Source organism: Clupea harengus, chromosome 26, assembly GCF_900700415.2.
Source record: "Clupea harengus chromosome 26, Ch_v2.0.2, whole genome shotgun sequence".
NCBI classification, from domain to species: domain Eukaryota; kingdom Metazoa; phylum Chordata; class Actinopteri; order Clupeiformes; family Clupeidae; genus Clupea; species Clupea harengus.
The window spans coordinates 2166706-2189573 of NC_045177.1; the positions used below are offsets into that span (position 1 = coordinate 2166706).

At 38.8% G+C, this 22868-nt stretch overlaps 1 protein-coding gene across 1 annotated transcript in view; it reads right to left on the reverse strand.

Moving 5' to 3' along the window:
• LOC105905944 (zinc finger protein OZF-like) overlaps window positions 1-15617 on the reverse strand; it is a 138920-nt gene extending 123303 nt beyond the window's left edge. Inside the window, 2 exon segments of the mRNA XM_042703827.1 lie at window positions 10344-10502; window positions 15551-15617. Coding sequence (XP_042559761.1) covers window positions 10344-10502; window positions 15551-15617 — 226 coding nt within the window.
• Between the last annotated feature and the right edge of the window lie 7251 nt (window positions 15618-22868).

A 22868-nucleotide genomic window follows, 5' to 3' on the forward strand; every position in this document is an offset into this window, starting at 1 on the left:
TTTTCCCATGGTATCAATATTCTCTCAACAGACCTAACATTTCATTGAGTAAAGCCGGAGAGAAAGCCAGGGGGATTTAAATCACCTTCTAAATAACATATTCATAACAGTATAAATGTCTGAGTTCCAATGGCATGAAATACTTCAAAATCTATTAATATTATATCAAATAGTATACCAGTTATCTAGCTGATCTAGCAGTTTCTCCAATTTAGCTCGTAAAATTATAATTGGTAGAAAAGGTAGAAACCCTTGGGTGCCTGTGCAGCCTCATATTGACACAAGTTCATATTCACAGATATTAATATGAGTTAATGTCAACACACACTAGCAGCGGCCAAAAGTGAAGATGGTTCCCTAAGCTAGAGACAGATAGGATATTTAAGAAGCTACAGTAGGCAGAAACCCTCTGGGTGCCCTTGCAGCTTCATATTAACATGTCATTTTCAGTTCATTTTAACTATCATATTTGTCAAGATTTTCATTATACAAAGAATTTGTTGAAATGTTTTTAATATCTTTTTTTTATTGGCTATTGGCTAGAATTGTACCTCATGTGGAAGTAATTTAGGACAAACGTGTTCAATAGGATAACTGTCTACTTAGAGACTAAATGTAAACAGAGATACAGACACAAGAGTTAGTTTGTTTCTCTTGATACAAAATAATCTGCAACTTACTTGTAGGCGAAGAGTCATCACGATCATATTCTCTTGAATCAGATTCATCTTCCTCTTTAATTTCCATCAGTGATGACTTTTCTTCTATGAAGGCCAAGGTTGGGGAATTTTCTGATTCAGTCTTACAGTCATGTTCCAGTCCAGTCTTTTCTTCCACTTTCTGAATTGCAGACAGATACTCTTGCAGGAAATCATCAAATTCTTCTTCTTTGATCTCCTCCTTCACTGACATCAGCGGTTTTGATGGTTTAGTAGATCCTTGCATTTTTGTTCTGTTTTGCAAAAGAAAATCCTTGAACTTTCCTTCAATACAAGACTAATATAGTGAAGATGTGCAAACAAGAACTGCAGTATAGTTGTACTGCCTGTGAGTTACACATACACACTTCCAGACCACCCCAGTGCCTGCCTTAAAAGGGTGGCTCATCCAATCAGCTGCAGGAACCTTCTGGAATGCAAACTAGACTGCCAAGGGATTATGGGAAGGAATCACATGTGTATGAGCACCGTTTACACATCTGATGGCCCTAAGGTGGGCGTGACTATAGCTCAGCCTGCAGAATCTCCACACAGGAGGGTAGTTGGGGGTGGGGTGGAGGTGTGAACTGAAAGGTGATTATTTAGAACAGGGTAGGTTGGTAAACTGTAGAAAGCCTCTGTATTTGTATTATAGAATAGAATAGAAAAGCCTTTATTGTCATTGTATTTATACAACGAAATTTTGAGTGCTTCTCCTGTTGGTGTGACGAGGGACAACATATAACACAACAACAACATATAACATAACAATACTACAACTATCCAAAAACAGTAGGAACAGCCCCCCAAAAATATATATATACATTAAGAGTAGAACAAAGTGCGGTGGCATAGACTAAAGTACATCAATAAATACATCAATTAATACAGCTTTGTTTATGCACATGTGTAAGGTGACTGAGATGGTATGTGACTTGTAGTCAATAAAGTGCTTAGTGTTTAGTGCATGTCGGTATTTAGAGTTCTGATGGCTGTCGGGAAAAAAACTGTTCTTAAGACGCGTGGTCCTTGCTCTAAAGGATCTGTACCGTCTGCCTGAGGGCAGGAGAGTAAACAGGTGGTGGCCTGGGTGAGAGGAGTCTTTTAAGATGTTATTGGCCCTGCTAAGGTAGCGGGAGCGGGCAATGGATTCCAGGGAGGGCAGTGAGCAGCCAGTGATTTTTTGTGCTGTGTTGATGACCCTTTGGAGGGCTCTCTTGTCTGCTGCAGTACAACCGGAGTACCACGCCGAGATGCAGTAGGTTAGTACACTTTCGATAGTGGTGCGGTAGAAGGCCACCATCAGTTTACACTCCAGGTTGTTTTTCCTGAGTACTCTCAGGAAGTGTAGTCGCTGCTGTGCCTTTTTTACTGTCTCTGAGGTGTTGACAGACCATGAGAGGTCATCTGATAAATTGGCTCCTAGGAATTTGAAGGTGTGGACCTTCTCCACACAGTCCTCGTTGATGTAGAGTGGGGCCGGAACTGCACTTTGCCTTCTGTAGTCCAGAATTAATTCTTTCGTTTTTGTGGTGTTCAGTGACAGATTGTTGTCTGAGCACCACACTGTCAGTTTCTGTACTTCATCCCTGTACGCTGATTCGTCATCTTCTGATATGAGCCCGATCACGGTGGTGTCGTCAGCAAATTTAATGATGGTGTTGGTGGGATGGGTTGGAGTACAGTCATGGGTGTACAAGGAGTACAGTTGTGGGCTCAGCACACAGCCTTGTGGAGAGCCAGTGCTTAGAGTGATGGTGGAGGAAAGGTGGGGACCAAGTTTTACAGTTTGTGGGCGGTTTGAGAGGAAGTCCTTTATCCAGGTGCAGATGGAGGGGGAGAGGCCTAGTGCAGTTAGTTTGCTGACTAGTATGTCAGGGATGATAGTGTTAAAAGCTGAGCTGTAGTCAATGAAGAGCATTCTTATATAGGTTCCACGGAGTTCCAGGTGGCTCAGTGCGGTGTGGAGGGCTACGTCGATGGCATCTTCCGTGGACCTGTTTGCTCTGTAAGCAAACTGATGCGAGTCAAATGTGGGGGGAAGGGTTGATTTGATGTGCTGTGATTGTTATAATGATGATATAAGGGTAATATCAGACCTACATACCAGTGTGAAGCCTCACTTTAAAAACCCACACAACTGAGTTAAATAGGAACCAGGTGACATAAGAAACTTTATTATTGTTTGAAGTACAGAGAGGGCATTATTATGTGCACCAGAATGCCAGACATTTACCCCAGTTCACTCTGAATGCTTTTTATTTGTTCATGTTCTGACTGAGGGTGGCAGTGGAGTGCTCAGCTGAAGTACAATTTAAGAGCCTTTTCATTGTGTACCTTACTTTAAGAATACAACAGAAATAAACACTATTAATGTGATTTAAAAATATATTATTTTCTATGTATTAAGGGCCTTTTCATTGTGTACCTAACTTTAAGAATACAACAAAAATAAACACTATTAATGTGAAATAAAAAGATGTATTTCATGATGGTTCTTGTTTTATTTTGGGTAATTCCCCAAAATCTGTCAATTTGTTTGAGTAAAGCACAACTTAAAGCAAACAAACTAAATGTAAACATTTGAGAATATTTTTTAAATACAGTTTTTCTCGATTGCTTAAACACAATTTTGACTGCTTTGTTTTGTTTTTCATTTCACTCACAGAATTAGCACAACCACACACCCAATGAGCAAAACACCTCAGATCCATTGCAAAATGAAACACTCTTGTAAAAACTATACACTAATTTAACAAAACCATATTTTGTTACCATATGAAACACACACGTTGCACACTGCTGTTATAAACCTAAAACACTTTTAGCAATTCTACTTCTCAGTGATTAGAGTAGTGTAAGTGAAGTACACAGAGAAAGTGCAAATATTCAATAAATTCACCAAACACTACACAATACCAATGCTGCAGACTGATCAAAAACAAAAACAACTAAACTTGTCTCAGTTTTCATAACTGCATAACACTTGATGGCTGTGTTCAACTAATTGCCACAAAGTGTGGTAATTTGACTTGCAGTGCTTTGGAATTGCAAGGAAGTGACATCTTGATATACGTCTGTGTCTGAAGCATAAAAGTGTGTTTAGTGTTTTGCAAATCACTTGTGTGTATTGTTTCGCAAAAAGTGTGATGTTGACATGTGCTTATAGTGGTGCAAATCTGAGCCGTTGTTTTGCTCCTTGAGTGAAGGTTTTGATAATTGTGTAATACTTTTGATTTTAGTGTTTATCCAGTCGTAAAAAAACTGTAATATCCTCTCTCTCCTCTATTTGTTACATTAGAACTACAACACTAAAAACAATGTATCATTGATTGACTGGCTATTTGCTAGAATAGTATATGACTGGGAGGTCCCTGAGGCTAAAAATGAACACCTAGAGACTGTGCACTGTAAATATAAGCAGAGATTCAGGCACATGAGTTAGAGATCTGGAAACAAAATGACAGCAGACATTTTAAAGGTCTTCAATGTAACAGACTGCAAATTAAATCCCATCATTAAGGTATTCCCATGGTATCTCTATTCTCTCAATAGGTCTCACATTTAATGGAGGAAAGCACACGATAAAGCCAGGGGGTTTTAGGGAAGGAGTATGGGAAGGAATTCCATGTGCATTATTCACGTCTGATGATCCTCAGGTGGAAGTGGTCAGGGTTCAACCTGCAGAGACAACACAAAGGAGGGTAGATGGGCCACTCCTGGATGAACTGAAAGGTGATTGGGTAGGGCAGGTTATGTGGGGGTGGGTTGGATGTGTGAACTAAAAGGTCATGTGGTAGGTGGGGTGCGCTGGTAAACTGAAGAAACCCTCCATTGTTCCTCAAAGCTTTTCAAACTGTATGTTTGTGTGTGTATTTATGAAGACATTTGTGTACATTCATGTATATTTTATAATATTTTATAACTTGATATGAGGACAGAGGATAAAAAAGAGAATTAGACCTGCATATAAGCCTCCAATCTTCTTTAAAGCGTTGTGTGTTTTTGTGTCTCAATTCAGAAGACATTTTATTTGTTTTGACTGTGAATGGCAGTGGGATATCTTGCTCAACTACAATGTCTGGACTCCTGTGATTAGGCACCCTACATTAAGAATACAACATAAATGAAAACGGCTAACGATCGAACGATGTCTCACTCAACTGAAGATACCCAGCTAGTGCCACCTTACAAATGTGAGATCAGTAATCTGACTCCACTCTGTGCTGTTACAGTTTTTCTCGATTGCTTACACACATTTAGCGAATCATGGGTCAACTTAATCTAATGCTCACATCTTCTTTGCACAGCAAGAGTCTTCTCTGGCGAATGGGTTAAATATTTCTCATTGCTTTCACACAAATTTCTTTGAGTTTTAACACACTTTTCAAAACAGTTAACACACTTTTCAGAGAAAGACACAAAACCTTATTGAATAACACATTGCAGACACTTAGTAGCAGCCTACTGAAACTGCTCTCTATATTCTAAATATTGTCAGACCCTGTGTGAACTCTAAAAGAGGTCAATAGGTTGATTTTGATACCAAGCATGGATCGAGGAGGCCGCCACCAAAAATAGTGCAATAGGCTGTAAATACTGTAAATATACAGTAATCAGAATTCTACCGTATATGTTGTAAATTACTTTAGTGAAACTACAGTGCTACAATGTATTGTGGCAACACACTTTACAAAAGTGTAAAAATGGCTGTTGTTGCCAAGAGTGCAAATATAATGAAACACAGTACAGTAAATTGACTGTAAAGGCCAGCAAAGTGTCATTGTCATTGCCGAACGTACAAACAATTGATGCCACAGTATGACGGCTCAGGTTTGGCTGAACCCTTTGGCTAGCCTCTCTCATGGAGAGGTCATGATTGACTACGTGATCAATGACTGTTGCCCTAATTTCATTAGAGCATCTTACATGAATGCCACACAGGGGCCCCTCTATTTCTACTATGGCCTCTTCCTTGTCCTCGTCCTTGCTGAGGTACACACTGGCCCACACTGGTGGCAGGGGGAGACTGTTCACTGCAGAACAGATTTGACCTTTTTACTGTATATTGAAACCTGTCATTTGACTTCTTACAGTATCCAATCTAATGTGAAAAAATGACTGCAATAAATATTTTTGTGTCAGAATTTTGCTATTTTGCCATTGCCATTTTGTACACAGTTGAACAAATGTAAAATCAATGATGTTGTCAGGTCCTTGTTTAGAATATCTTTTACAGTATTTAGCAATACAAAAACAAAACTACAATATTTTATGTATACAAATTATCAGATTTCAAATACTTTCTGACAGTATATTGTCAAGAGTGCTCAGTACAAAACCCAAATTGTAGTATGTTGTCAGTGGTAAAATAGTCAATGCTGTGAGGGTGTTGCACAAAAGTTGAAGTGATGGATTGAGAGGTTGATATTGATAGCTGTAGTTTGAATTTTGTTATCCATTGTTAAATAAATGAGAAAACATACATTTTCAATTGAGCACAAATTGTAGGTTTTGATGGAAATGTTTGGTTTTCATGGGTGTGTGATAAGTTTTGAGAAGGTGGTGTCATTCTGCAAACATCAAATAGTGTTTTGGTTATTTCATCTTCTGTTATGGGCTGTGTGTGAGCTGTTTTGAAAAAGTAAACATTGATTGGAAAAATGTGCCAAAGCAATCGAGAAAAACTGTAATATAATGCCATAAACTTCCTGGATTCCAAATCTAACCAAATGAGCTGGAGGAGCTTGTTGGAAATGCAAACTAGCAAGCCAAATGATTAAACTTCCACGTCTGACGGTCCTCAGGTGGGCGTGGCCATAGCTCAGCCTGAATAAACTCCACACAGGAGGGTAGGTGGGGGTGGGGTGGAGATGTGAACTGAAAGGTGATGGAGTAGGAGAGGGTAGGGGTTGGGTAAGGACAGAGAACAATCCTATTATCTGAGCTTTCATGTGTTGTTGTTTTGACTGTGGGTGTCAATGGAGTTTCCATCTCAGCTAGAAGGACAGCGTTTCACAAGTATATGAATATGTACCTGACTGTAAGAATACAGCTGAAATGCATGCTATTCATATGAATTAGAAAATCTTCATTCTGCTTTACCTTTCAATATACCACCAAAAAACACACAGGAACAGATGTTTATCTACAGAGACAATACACATGCAGGTCTCATGAAACACACTATGGGATGGAGCATGTGATTGGAAGACTGAATGATGTATATAGTGTATTGTGACCCCCCCCCTGAAGTCATAACTTTTTCCCATTCTTGATAGAAACCAGCCAAAACTAGTTTGGTCATGTCTGTTAGTCACATGTCTTATGTTGAAATAATGGGACTGTGTGTGTGACATGAGTTGAGTTTGTGATAAGAAGGGGTTTTGGGACTGTGTGTGTGACATGAGTTGAGTTTGTGATAAGAAGGGGTTTTGAGACTGTGTGTGTGACATGAGTTGAGTTTGTGATAAGAAGGGGTTTTGCCCCACAGAGCTTTGGATTTGTTGCTTGACCCTTGACCCTTGACCCTTGAACCTTGAACCTTGACCCTTGAACCTTGTGGTGCTTGGAATGTTCCCCAGTTCCGTGAATAAAGCTGCAGTCTCATACCCATATTGCCTGAGAGTTTTTACAACAATGTCTTTGATCTTGGATTAATGCATGAACAAAACAGAAGTTTTTTAAGGGTTTTCATGATACAAAATAATGTTTCAGTCTTACAGTCATGTTTCAGTCCAGGCTTTTCGTTCATTCTCTGAATAGCAAACAGATACTCTTGCAGGAAATCATCAAATTCTTCTTCTTTGATCACCTTCTTTTGCTGACATCAGCAGTTATGATGGTTCAGTAAAATCCTTAGATTTGAATTCTGTTTTGTATTATAATCCTTTTTTTTTTATTTAAGCCCATATATGAAGGGGAAAAAAATTGCATCTCATGACATTCTGATGCATTGACATGTATCTCATCCCTCCCATTATGTTTGATGTGTATGTATATTCAATTTGACCCGATTCAATGTTTAACGTCTCTAAATTGACATATTTTGTTTTGCTTCATATTTATTGACTTTTCCTCATTTAACGGGGACCACTGGGTAAACACAAAATGAACACGATGATATGTTTTCAATGTCCTGTAAACATTTTTTGGAAGGTTTAAATTGCAGGGGTCAAATTGACCCCAAGGATAAAAGATGTGAGTAAACTTTGAATTATTTTACATTAAAAAAAAAACACAGAATGGAAAACAGGATTATTCACTATGTGTTCACTATTCCTGGCCTTACTTCCTACTCACTCAAATAACACTCCAATAAGACTGAAGTTTGGAACAGATATTTATTTTGACATACTATCTCCAAGCAAGATGAATGGCTGAATGCAGATGGACACAGACATATTTTACATGGACATAACAATACGTTTAATATCACGTTAATTACATAATATGTCAGAAGATAATTAAATTTAAATGAGATAGGCATATATCAACCGATCTTGTGGATATCAATCAAATTTCTAAAATCAAGTTAACTTCAATGCAGTTGTCAATCCTTCACACCTTTTACACTAAACGAATGGTACACGAAGAAGTGGCAGAAAATATGATGGCAGACCCTTTCTCTCTTTCAAATTTAACAATAATAGTATCCCATGATTAAAGTAGTGTGCATACTATGTGTAAGTTAAAGCCATTCACAAAAAATCAAGTATTGTAAATATATAAAACACATTGCAATTAATGGTTTTTTTTTTTTAACTTTTTTTTTGTCCCCAGTATGGATCCTCTGGTGTCTGATGAGACTACCCATTGCAGTAAAGGCCTTTTCACAATGAGAACACTGATGTGGCTTTTCTCCAGTATGTGTCATCTGGTGGATTGTAAGTGCACTGCTACTCCTGAACCCCTTCCCACATGTAGTACACTGATATGGCTTTTCTCCAGTATGGATCATCTGGTGTGTCTTGAGAGAAGACATCTGACTAAAAGTCTTTCCACACTGAGAACAATGATGTAGCTTTTCCCCAGTATGGATTCCCTGGTGTCTATTGACCATTAGGATGCCAAAAGAAGCAGCAATAAATTGCAGTTTAATATCAAGGTGTTACTTCTCTGCAATTAAAAACACAGTAAACAATTAAAGTTGCAATATCAGGGATTAATGCAGTAAATTGCTGATTTTACGGAATCGTACGGAACTGGAACTGATGTGTGACCTAATGGACCGTGATATCTGAGCTCCATCTGAATCCCTTCCCACCTATATTACATTCATTTGGCTATTCCCTGTGATGGGTTCTCTGGTGTGTCTTGAGATTACACATTTGACTAAAAGTCTTTCCACACTGAGAACACTGATGTGGTTTTTCCCCAGTATGTGTCATCTGGTGGATGGTGAGTTCACTGCTACTTTTGGAACCCTTCCCACATGTAGTACACAGATATGGCTTTTCCCCAGTATGGATCCTCTGGTGTCTCTGGAGAGAAGACATCTGACTAAAAGTCTTTCCACACTGAGAACATTGATGTGGCTTTTCCCCAGTGTGGATCCTCTGGTGTCTCTTGAGTTGACCCATTATAGTAAAGGCCTTTCCACACTGAGAACACTGATGGGGCTTTTCTCCTGTGTGGATCCTCTGGTGTATCTTGAGATCACTCGTTCGAATAAAGGCTTTTCCACACTGAGAACATTGATGGGGCTTTTCTCCTGTGTGTGTTCTTTGATGAATTGCAAGAGTGGAAGGTGCAGCAAAGGTTTTGCAACACTGGGAGCATTCATGTTTTTTCTTCTTTGGGTTCAATTGCTGATGTCTGATGATTTTCTTTCTTCTTTCCTCTGTACTCCCTTTGCCTGAATGGATCCTTTGAAGGTCACCTATAACATAAAAAAATATATTTTTAATAATATCTTCTCTCTCTATTTGTTAGATTAGCACTAAAACACTGAAAACAATGTATTTTTGATTGACTGGCTATTTGCTAGAATAGTATATCACTTGGAAGACCCTTAGGCTTAAAGTGAACACCCAAAGACTGCACTGTAAATGTAAGCAGAGATTCAGGCACATGAGTTAGAGATCTGGACACAAAATGAAGGCCCACATTTTAAATGTTTGAAATGTAACGGATTGCAAGTTATATCCCTACATTAAGGTATTCCCATGGTATCTATTCTCTTAATAGGTCTCATGTTTCGTTGAGTAAAGCACAGGATAAAGCCCGGGGGGTTCAACGTTTAACTAACCTTAAACCATATAAATGGCTGATTTCCAATGGAATGTCATTTTATCAAATCGATTATTATTATTATCATTATTATATTAAATATTATTTCAGTTATTAAGCTGAAGCTATAGTCTCTTCAGTTTAACTCATAAAATTATAATTGATGGAAAAGGTAGAAACCCTTGGGGTGCCTGTGCAGCTTCATATCGACAAGAGTTCACATTCACAGTTAATAACACACGCTAGCAGCAACCAGATGTTTCCTTATGCTAGAGACAAATAGTTAAAAAGCTACTATAGGCAGAACCCCTATAAGTTCCCTTGCAGCTTCATATTAACATGATGTCATATTCAATTCATTTTAACTGTCATATTGTTTAAATGTTGCATGATACAAACTAATGAGGAACTTACCTGTAGGAGTAGAGTCATGGTGACCATATTCTCTCAAATCAGAGAATGTTTCCTCCTGTTTAATTTCCAATAGTGAATACTCTTCTTCTTTGTGGGTCAAGGCTGGTGATGTGTATATTTCAGTCTTACAGTCAGGTTTCAGTCCAGGCTTTTCTTCCACTTTCGGAATTGCAGACAAATCATCAAATTCTTCTTCCTTGATCTCCTCCTTCACTGACATGAGCAGTTGTGGTGTTTCAGTAGATCCTGACATTTCAGACTTCAGTTCTGTTTCTCAAAGATAATCAAGTCAAACCTTCATTCAATGTAAAACTAATATAGTGAAATGTGCAAGCAAAGAACTACAGTGTAGTTGTACTGTTGGAGATTTACACTCCTAAAGTACGCTTCTGTAGAATTACAAACAGAGCATCCCAGTAACAATCAGTTCAGTTCTGTTTTGCAAAGGAAATCCACTCTGATATTTCTTTAATTCAAGGATAATATAGTTAAATTAAGAACTACAGTATAGTTGTATTGTTGTTGAATTACACACATACAGTATCTATCCAGAGCATCCCAGTGTCTACCTAACAAAACTAAATTACACACATGCAGTATCCATCCAGAACATCCCAGTGTCTACCTTACAACGGTGAGTTCAGTATCCATCCAGAGCATCCCAGTTCCTATCTTACAAAGGTGAGATCAGTATCCATACAAAGCATCCCAGTGTCTACCTTACCTTGGTGAGTTCAGTATCCACCCAGAGCATCCCAGTCTCTACCATACGATGGTGGGGTCAGACTCCCCTATGTGGTGTTAATATAGTGCTTCTTCTGTCTGACCCATTAGCTTCCTGGATTCAAGCTAACCAATCAGCTGCAGGAGCTTTTGGAATGCAAATTAGAATGACAGAGGAGAGGCTTGGTCAGGGTTCAACCTGCAGAGACAACACAAAGGAGGGTATATGGGCCATTCCTGGATGTGTGAACTGAAAGGTGATTGGGTAAGGCAGGGTGGTTGGGGGTGGGTTGGAGGTGTGAACTAAAAGGTCATGTGGTAGGTGGGGTGGGCTGGTAAACTGAAGAAACCCTTCATTGTTCCTCAAAGCTTTTCATACTGTATGTTTGTGTGTGTATTTAGGTAGGCCTATGTGTATGTGTGTGGGAATGTATTTATGTTTTTTCTAATAGTTTATAACTTGATATGAGGACAGATGACAATATAATACCTTTATATAAGCATCCAATCTTCTTTAAAGCTTTGTGTGTTTGTGTGTGTGTCAATTCTGAATACTTTTTATTTGTTTTTTGTTATGACTGTGAATGGCAGTGGAATATCTTGCTCAACTACAATGTCTGCACTCCTGTGATTATGCACCCCTACATTAAGAATACAACAGAAATAAATACAATTTATATGAGTCAATTCACAGAACTTTGTTTTATTTTATAGACGTCCACTAAACAAACAGGAAGACTCTTATCCACAAACCCATACACCAGCATACATTAAATTATAAACTTGCAGGTAAATAAGCCATATAGACTCCAAAGACCCAATAAATGGGTGCCTATGTTTCATACAGACCCCTCAGTAACCTGATCATCAGAGATTCAGTACTGGTGAAGAAAACATCACAATTAAACAGAACTAAAATAATAGGTTATGATAAAGTACACGCAGGGTCATATCCTGGCACCACTATCCCAGGTATTTAGCCCTGTTAACAATGAACACTTTTAATTTGTTATTTTCCTCTGATTGTGGGAGGCAGTGGAGTATCTTGCCCTGCTAGAATGTCTGCACTATTAATAATAGAACAGAAATAAATACAGTAAACATCATTAAAAAGGGTATTTTGGCAGACCTCCCACTGAAAACACAGGAACAGACTCGTACCTACATAGAGACTGTATCCTTTTACAGAGCTGCAGTAACTGTTTGAAATTTCTATTTACAATACTGTCATTGCTCCCAAGTGGTCTTTCAAGATGTTTGCTTGGATTTTTCTTGAATTCTTACTTTAAGATTACAACAGGAGTAAACCCTATTCATGTGAACAAAGTGATCAAGGAATGATCATCTTTCTTCTCTTTACATTTTTCTAAACCCAGAGCAAATGACCTCTGTTCTTCAAAAGTAGGTCTCCCTGATGTAGTTATTACATTCGGTCAGGAAAAGAAACTCATCATCCACCCCATTACTACAGTGAGGGCATGTTTTCTCGAGGTAGCCATGTTTTTTTGTGTCTACCCTTTTCAATGACAATACTATCTTCCCTCCTCTCTCCCCATGTCCTCTTTCTTTCTTCCCCATCTCTGACACTCAACACATCTATGAGCGGTTGATAATCTTCATATGAGGTGCTGTTTTGGCCATATATCTCGGGTGCTCGCAAAAACACTGCTTTTTTTTACAAGCGCTAACTGCTGCTTGTCGATTACATATAGTAAACACACAAACACACCAGAGGACATATACTCCCCCCACCCCACATATACTCAAAACACTCAAATCGTTTTTGTACTCAATTTTTATTTCAATCTCTACCACATCACACGTTTCAAATATGAAGAAATAATACTTCATCATGTACTTCACATTTAGTTTAAAACTCATAAAATCCAAAATATTACAGTAAGTGATACTCCATCATGTATTAGCAGGGCAGCATTTCACACGTCCCCATCAGTAGCTTGATCATCAGTGATTCATGGATACATCTATATATATGGCAGCACATCATATGAATGGATCCTCTGGTACTTCTTGAGTGTAGACATTCGGCGAAAGGCCTTTCCCCACTAAGAACACTGATGTGTTTTTTCAGTCTTTGCATATATCGAGTATTTTTGTAAGGTTTTTGTCCGATAAGCCTGTTCTCCTGCTTGCGTCCTCTGATGAACATTGCACTTTTTTTGTGTACTGCATGGATGAGGCCTTTAGGATGTATATTCTGATTTACCTTGAGACTAGATATTCTATTTAAGGCCTTTCCACAGTGAAGACACTGATAAGGCTTTTCCCCTGTATGCATGAGCTGATGGGTTGTTATATGTGAGCTAATCTAGTATGTAGTTTCTGATGTGTCTTGAGGCTGCCATTGGCATTAAAGCACTTCCCACACTGAGAACACTAATGTGGTTTTTCCCCAGTGTGGATCTGCTGGTGTCTCTTGAGATCAGATATTGCAGTAAAGGCCTTTCCACACTGAGAACACTAATGTGGTTTTTCCCCAGTGTGGATCCTCTGGTGTGTCTTGAGATGAGCCATTAGACGAAACGTCTTTTCACACTGAGAACAATGATATGGCTTTTCTCCAGTATGTGTCATCTGGTGGATTTTAAGTTCACTGCTACTTTTGAAACCCTTCCCACATGTAGTACAATGATATGGCTTTTCTCCAGTATGGATCATCAGGTGTGTCTTGAGATGACCCATTTGACTAAAAGTCTTTCCACACTGAGAACACTGATGTGGCTTTTCCCTGGTATGTGTCATCTGGTGACTCCTAATTTCATTGCTACTTTTGAAACCCTTCCCACATGTAGCACACTGATATGGCTTTTCTCCAGTGTGGATCATCAGGTGTGTCTTCAGATGAGCCATTCGACTAAAAGTCTTTCCACACAGAGAACAATGATATGGCCTTTCCCCAGTATGTGTCAGCTGGTGGATTGTAAGCACATTCCTACTCTTAAAATCCTTCCCACATGTAGTACACTGATATGGCCTTTCTCCAGTATGGGTCATCTGGTGTCTCTTGAGATGAGGCAATTGACTATAGGCCTTTCCACACTGAGAGCAATGATATGGCTTTTCCCCAGTGTGAATTCTCTGGTGTTTCTTGAGATTACCCTTGTCAGTAAAGGCCTTTCCACACTGAGAACAATGATATGGCTTTTCCCCACTATGGATCCTCTGGTGGATGGTAAGTTCTCCGCTACTCCTGAAACTCTTCCCACATGTAGGACACTGATATGGTTTTTCCCCACTATGGATCATCTGGTGCTTCTTGAGACTAGTAATATGGCAAAAAGTCTTTCCACACTGAGAACACTGATGGGGCTTTTCTCCTGTATGTGTCCTCTGGTGTTTCTTGAGATCACCCTTTTGATTAAAGGCTTTCCCACACTGAGAACACTGATGGGGCTTTTCTCCTGTGTGTGTTCGTTGATGAATTGCAAGAGTGGAAGGTGCAGGAAAGGTTTTGAAACATTGGGGACACTCATGTTGTTTCTTCCTTGTGTTCGCTTGCTGATGTCTGATGATTTTCTTTCTTCTTTCCTCTGGACTCCTTTTTCTAGAATGGATCCTTTGAACGTCTCCTATAACATTAGAAAATATTTTTAATATCATATCCTCGATTCTCAATCATTGATATTCTCAATTTGTTACATTAACACTACACAGTTTAACCCTAAAAACAATCTATTCTGAATTGACTGGCTATTTGCCAATTTAGTATATCACTTGGAAGACAAAATGATAGTAAGCATTTTAAATGTTTTAAATGCAACAGACTGCAAATAATATCCCATTATTATGGTTTTCCCATGGTATCAATATTCTCTCAACAGACCTAACATTTCATTGAGTAAAGCCGGAGAGAAAGCCAGGGGGGTTTAAATCAACTTCTAAATAACCTATTCATAACAGTATAAATGTCTGAGTTCCAATGGCATGAAATACTTTAAAATCTATTATTATTATATCAAATATTATACCAGTTATCTAGCTGATCTAGCAGGCTCTCCAATTTAGCTCGTTAATTATAATTGGTAGAAAAGGTAGAAACCCTTGGGTGCCTGTGCAGCCTCATATTGACACAAGTTCATATTCACAGATATTAATATGAGTTAATGTCAACACACACTAGCTGGCCAAATGTGAAGATGGTTCCCTAAGCTAGAGACAGATAGTAAAAAATCTACGGTAGGCAGAAACCCTCTGGGTGCCCTTGCAGCTTCATATTAACATGTCATTTTCAGTTCATTTTAACTATCATATTTGTCAAGATTTTCATTATACAAAGAATTTGTTGAAATGTTTTTAATATCTTTTTTTTTATTGGCTATTGGCTAGGATTGTACCTCATGTGGAAGTAATTTAGGACAAACGTGTTCAATAGGATAACTGTCTACTTAGAGACTAAATGTAAACAGAGATACAGACACAAGAGTTAGTTTGTTTCTCTTGATACAAAATAATCTGCAACTTACTTGTAGGCGAAGAGTCATCACGATCATATTCTCTTAAATCAGATTCATCTTCCTCTTTAATTTCCATCAGTGATGACTTTTCTTCTATGAAGGCCAAGGTTGGGGAATTTTCTGATTCAGTCTTACAGTCATGTTCCAGTCCAGTCTTTTCTTCCACTTTCTGAATTGCAGAGAGATACTCTTGCAGGAAATCATCAAATTCTTCTTCTTTGATCTCCTCCTTCACTGACATCAGCGGTTTTGATGGTTTAGTAGATCCTTGCATTTTTGTTCTGTTTTGCAAAAGAAAATCCTTGAACTTTCCTTCAATACAAGACTAATATAGTGAAGATGTGCAAACAAGAACTGCAGTATAGTTGTACTGCCTGTGAGTTACACATACACACTTCCAGACCACCCCAGTGCCTGCCTTAAAAGGGTGGCTCATCCAATCAGCTGCAGGAACCTTCTGGAATGCAAACTAGACTGCCAAGGGATTATGGGAAGGAATCACATGTGTATGAGCACCGTTTACACATCTGATGGCCCTACGGTGGGCGTGGCTATAGCTCAGCCTGCAGAATCTCCACACAGGAGGGTAGGTGGGGGTGGGGTGGAGGTGTGAACTGAAAGGTGATTATTTAGAACAGGGTAGGTTGGTAAACTGTAGAAAGCCTCTGTATTTGTATTATAGAATAGAATAGAAAAGCCTTTATTGTCATTGTATTTATACAACGAAATTTTGAGTGCTTCTCCTGTTGGTGTGACGAGGGACAACATATAACACAACAACAACATATAACATAACAATACTACAACTATCCAAAAACAGTAGGTACAGCCCCCCAAAAAATATATATATACATTAAGACTAGAACAAAGTGCGGTGGCATAGACTAAAGTACATCAATAAATACATCAATTAATACAGCTTTGTTTATGCACATGTGTAAGGTGACTGAGATGGTATGTGACTTGTAGTCAATAAAGTGCTTAGTGTTTAGTGCATGTCGGTATTTAGAGTTCTGATGGCTGTCGGGAAAAAACTGTTCTTAAGACGCGTGGTCCTTGCTCTAAAGGATCTGTACCGTCTGCCTGAGGGCAGGAGAGTAAACAGGTGGTGGCCTGGGTGAGAGGAGTCTTTTAAGATGTTATTGGCCCTGCTAAGGTAGCGGGAGCGGGCAATGGATTCCAGGGAGGGCAGTGAGCAGCCAGTGATTTTTTGTGCTGTGTTGATGACCCTTTGGAGGGCTCTCTTGTCTGCTGCAGTACAACCGGAGTACCACGCCGAGATGCAGTATGTTAGTACACTTTCGATAGTGGTGCAGTAGAAGGCCACCATCAGTTTACACTCCAGGTTGTTTTTCCTGAGTACTCTCAGGAAGTGTAGTCGCTGCTGTGCCTTTTTTACTGTCTCTGAGGTGTTGACAGACCATGAGAGGTCATCTGATAAATTGGCTCCTAGGAATTTGAAGGTGTGGACCTTCTCCACACAGTCCTCGTTGATGTAGAGTGGGGCCGGAACTGCACTTTGCCTTCTGTAGTCCAGAATTAATTATTTCGTTTTTGTGGTGTTCAGTGACAGATTGTTGTCTGAGCACCACACTGTCAGTTTCTGTACTTCATCCCTGTACGCTGATTCGTCATCTTCTGATATGAGCCCGATCACGGTGGTGTCGTCAGCAAATTTAATGATGGTGTTGGTGGGATGGTTTGGAGTACAGTCATGGGTGTACAAGGAGTACAGTTGTGGGCTCAGCACACAGCCTTGTGGAGAGCCAGTGCTTAGAGTGATGGTGGAGGAAAGGTGGGGACCGAGTTTTACAGTTTGTGAGCGGTTTGAGAGGAAGTCCTTTATCCAGGTGCAGATGGAGGGGGAGAGGCCTAGTGCAGTTAGTTTGCTGACTAGTATGTCAGGGATGATAGTGTTAAAAGCTGAGCTGTAGTCAATGAAGAGCATTCTTATATAGGTTCCACGGAGTTCCAGGTGGCTCAGTGCGGTGTGGAGGGCTACGTCGATGGCATCTTCCGTGGACCTGTTTGCTCTGTAAGCAAACTGATGCGAGTCAAATGTGGGGGGAAGGGTTGATTTGATGTGCCGTGATTGTTATAATGATGATATAAGGGTAATATCAGACCTACATACCAGTGTGAAGCCTCACTTTAAAAACCCACACAACTGAGTTAAATAGGAACCAGGTGACATAAGAAACTTTATTATTGTTTGAAGTACAGAGAGGGCATTATTATGTGCACCAGAATGCCAGACATTTACCCCAGTTCACTCTGAATGCTTTTTATTTGTTCATGTTCTGACTGAGGGTGGCAGTGGAGTGCTCAGCTGAAGTACAATTTAAGAGCCTTTTCATTATGTACCTTACTTTAAGAATACAACAGAAATAAACACTATTAATGTGATATAAAAATATATTATTTTCTATGTATTAAGGGCCTTTTCATTGTGTACCTAACTTTAAGAATACAACAAAAATAAACACTATTAATGTGAAATAAAAAGATGTATTTCATGATGGTTCTTGTTTTATTTTGGGTAATTCCCCAAAATCTGTCAATTTGTTTGAGTAAAGCACAACTTAAAGCAAACAAACTAAATGTAAACATTTGAGAATATTTTTTAAATACAGTTTTTCTCGATTGCTTAAACACAATTTTGACTGCTTTGTTTTGTTTTTCATTTCACTCACACAATTAGCACAACCACACACCCAATGAGCAAAACACCTCAGATCCATTGCAAAATGAAACACTCTTGTAAAAACTATACACTAATTTAACAAAACCATATTTTGTTACCATATGAAACACACACGTTGCACACTGCTGTTATAAACCTAAAACACTTTTAGCAATTCTACTTCTCAGTGATTAGAGTAGTGTAAGTGAAGTACACAGAGAAAGTGCAAATATTCAATAAATTCACCAAACACTACACAATACCAATGCTGCAGACTGATCAAAATATTATTTAATTCTCTCCATATACACAAATCAGTCAAACATGGAGAATCACAACAAAAACAACTAAACTTGTCTCAGTTTTCATAACTGCATAACACTTGATGGCTGTGTTCAACTAATTGCCACAAAGTGTGGTAATTTGACTTGCAGTGCTTTGGAATTGCAAGGAAGTGACATCTTGATATACGTCTGTGTCTGAAGCATAAAAGTGTGTTTAGTGTTTTGCAAATCACTTGTGTGTATTGTTTCGCAAAAAGTGTGATGTTGACATGTGCTTATAGTGGTGCAAATCTGAGCCGTTGTTTTGCTCCTTGAGTGAAGGTTTTGATAATTGTGTAATACTTTTGATTTTAGTGTTTATCCAGTCGTAAAAAACTGTAATATCCTCTCTCTCCTCTATTTGTTACATTAGAACTACAACACTAAAAACAATGTATCATTGATTGACTGGCTATTTGCTAGAATAGTATATGACTGGGAGGTCCCTGAGGCTAAAAATGAACACCTAGAGACTGTGCACTGTAAATATAAGCAGAGATTCAGGCACATGAGTTAGAGATCTGGAAACAAAATGACAGCAGACATTTTAAAGGTCTTCAATGTAACAGACTGCAAATTAAATCCCATCATTAAGGTTTTCCCATGGTATCTCTATTCTCTCAATAGGTCTCACATTTAATGGAGGAAAGCACACGATAAAGCCAGGGGGTTTTAGGGAAGGAGTATGGGAAGGAATTCCATGTGCATTATTCACGTCTGATGATCCTCAGGTGGAAGTGGTCAGGGTTCAACCTGCAGAGACAACACAAAGGAGGGTAGATGGGCCACTCCTGGATGAACTGAAAGGTGATTGGGTAGGGCAGGTTATGTGGGGGTGGGTTGGATGTGTGAACTAAAAGGTCATGTGGTAGGTGGGGTGCGCTGGTAAACTGAAGAAACCCTCCATTGTTCCTCAAAGCTTTTCAAACTGTATGTTTGTGTGTGTATTTATGAAGACATTTGTGTACATTCATGTATATTTTATAATATTTTATAACTTGATATGAGGACAGAGGATAAAAAAGAGTATTAGACCTGCATATAAGCCTCCAATCTTCTTTAAAGCGTTGTGTGTTTTTGTGTCTCAATTCAGAAGACATTTTATTTGTTTTGACTGTGAATGGCAGTGGGATATCTTGCTCAACTACAATGTCTGGACTCCTGTGATTAGGCACCCTACATTAAGAATACACCATAAATGAAAACGGCTAACGATCGAACGATGTCTCACTCAACTGAAGATACCCAGCTAGTGCCACCTTACAAATGTGAGATCAGTAATCTGACTCCACTCTGTGCTGTTACAGTTTTTCTCGATTGCTTACACACATTTAGCGAATCATGGGTCAACTTAATCTAATGCTCACATCTTCTTTGCACAGCAAGAGTCTTCTCTGGCGAATGGGTTAAATATTTCTCATTGCTTTCACACAAATTTCTTTGAGTTTTAACACACTTTTCAAAACAGTTAACACACTTTTCAGAGAAAGACACAAAACCTTATTGAATAACACATTGCAGACACTTAGTAGCAGCCTACTGAAACTGCTCTCTATATTCTAAATATTGTCAGACCCTGTGTGAACTCTAAAATAGGTCAATAGGTTGATTTTGATACCAAGCATGGATCGAGGAGGCCGCCACCAAAAATAGTGCAATAGGCTGTAAATACTGTAAATATACAGTAATCAGAATTCTACCGTATATGTTGTAAATTACTTTAGTGAAACTACAGTGCTACAATGTATTGTGGCAACACACTTTACAAAAGTGTAAAAATGGCTGTTGTTGCCAAGAGTGCAAATATAATGAAACACAGTAAAGTAAATTGACTGTAAAGGCCAGCAAAGTGTCATTGTCATTGCCGAACGTACAAACAATTGATGCCACAGTATGACGGCTCAGGTTTGGCTGAACCCTTTGGCTAGCCTCTCTCATGGAGAGGTCATGATTGACTACGTGATCAATGACTGTTGCCCTAATTTCATTAGAGCATCTTACATGAATGCCACACAGGGGCCCCTCTATTTCTACTATGGCCTCTTCCTTGTCCTCGTCCTTGCTGAGGTACACACTGGCCCACACTGGTGGCAGGGGGAGACTGTTCACTGCAGAACAGATTTGACCTTTTTACTGTATATTGAAACCTGTCATTTTGACTTCTTACAGTATCCAATCTAATGTGAAAAAATGACTGCAATAAATATTTTTGTGTCAGAATTTTGCTATTTTGCCATTGCCATTTTGTACACAGTTGAACAAATGTAAAATCAATGATGTTGTCAGGTCCTTGTTTAGAATATATTTTACAGTATTTAGCAATACAAAAACAAAACTACAATATTTTATGTATACAAATTATCAGATTTCAAATACTTTCTGACAGTATATTGTCAAGAGTGCTCAGTACAAAACCCAAATTGTAGTATGTTGTCAGTGGTAAAATAGTCAATGCTGTGAGGGTGTTGCACAAAAGTTGAAGTGATGGATTGAGAGGTTGATATTGATAGCTGTAGTTTGAATTTTGTTGTCCATTGTTAAATAAATGAGAAAACATACATTTTCAATTGAGCACAAATTGTAGGTTTTGATGGAAATGTTTGGTTTTCATGGGTGTGTGATAAGTTTTGAGAAGGTGGTGTCATTCTGCAAACATCAAATAGTGTTTTGGTTATTTCATCTTCTGTTATGGGCTGTGTGTGAGCTGTTTTGAAAAAGTAAACATTGATTGGAAAAATGTGCCAAAGCAATCGAGAAAAACTGTAATATAATGCCATAAACTTCCTGGATTCCAAATCTAACCAAATGAGCTGGAGGAGCTTGTTGGAAATGCAAACTAGCAGGCCAAATGATTAAACTTCCACATCTGACGGTCCTCCGGTGGGCGTGGCCATAGCTCAGCCTGAATAAACTCCACACAGGAGGGTTGGTGGGGGTGGGTGGAGGTGTGAACTGAAAGGTGATGGAGTAGGAGAGGGTAGGGGTTGGGTAAGGACAGAGAACAATCCTATTATCTGAGCTTTCATGTGTTGTTGTTTTGACTGTGGGTGTCAATGGAGTTTCCATCTCAGCTAGAAGGACAGCGTTTCAGAAGTATATGAATATGTACCTGACTGTAAGAATACAGCTGAAATGCATGCTATTCATATGAATTAGAAAATCTTCATTCTGCTTTACCTTTCAATATACCACCAAAAAACACACAGGAACAGATGTTTATCTAGAGACAATACACATGCAGGTCTCATGAAACACACTATGGGATGGAGCATGTGATTGGAACACTGAATGATGTATATAGTGTATTGTGAACCCCCCCCCCCCCTGGAGTCATAACTTTTTCCCATTCTTGATAGAAACCAGCCAAAACTAGTTTGGTCATGTCTGTTAGTCACATGTCTTATGTTGAAATAATGGGACTGTGTGTGTGACATGAGTTGAGTTTGTGATAAGAAGGGGTTTTGGGACTGTGTGTGTGACATGAGTTGAGTTTGTGATAAGAAGGGGTTTTGAGACTGTGTGTGTGACATGAGTTGAGTTTGTGATAAGAAGGGGTTTTGGGACTGTGTGTGTGACATGAGTTGAGTTTGTGATAAGAAGGGGTTTTGCCCCACAGAGCTTTGGATTTGTTGCTTGACCCTTGACCCTTGACCCTTGAACCTTGAACCTTGACCCTTGACCCTTGAACCTTGTGGTGCTTGGAATGTTCCCCAGTTCCGTGAATAAAGCTGCAGTCTCATACCCATATTGCCTGAGAGTTTTTACAACAATGTCTTTGATCTTGGATTAATGCATGAACAAAACAGAAGTTTTTTAAGGGTTTTCATGATACAAAATAATGTTTCAGTCTTACAGTCATGTTTCAGTCCAGGCTTTTCGTTCATTCTCTGAATAGCAAACAGATACTCTTGCAGGAAATCATCAAATTCTTCTTCTTTGATCACCTTCTTTTGCTGACATCAGCAGTTATGATGGTTCAGTAAAATCCTTAGATTTAAATTCTGTTTTGTATTATAATCCTTTTTTTTTATTTAAGCCCATATATGAAGGGGAAAAAAATTGCATCTCATGACATTGTGATGTATTGACATGTATCTCATCCCTCCCATTATGTTTGATGTGTATGTATATTCAATTTGACCCGATTCAATGTTTAACGTCTCTAAATTGACATATTTTGTTTTGCTTCATATTTATTGACTTTTCCTAATTTAACGGGGACCACTGGGTAAACACAAAATGAACACGATGATATGTTTTCAATGTCCTGTAAACATTTTTTGGAAGGTTTAAATTGCAGGGGTCAAATTGACCCCAAGGA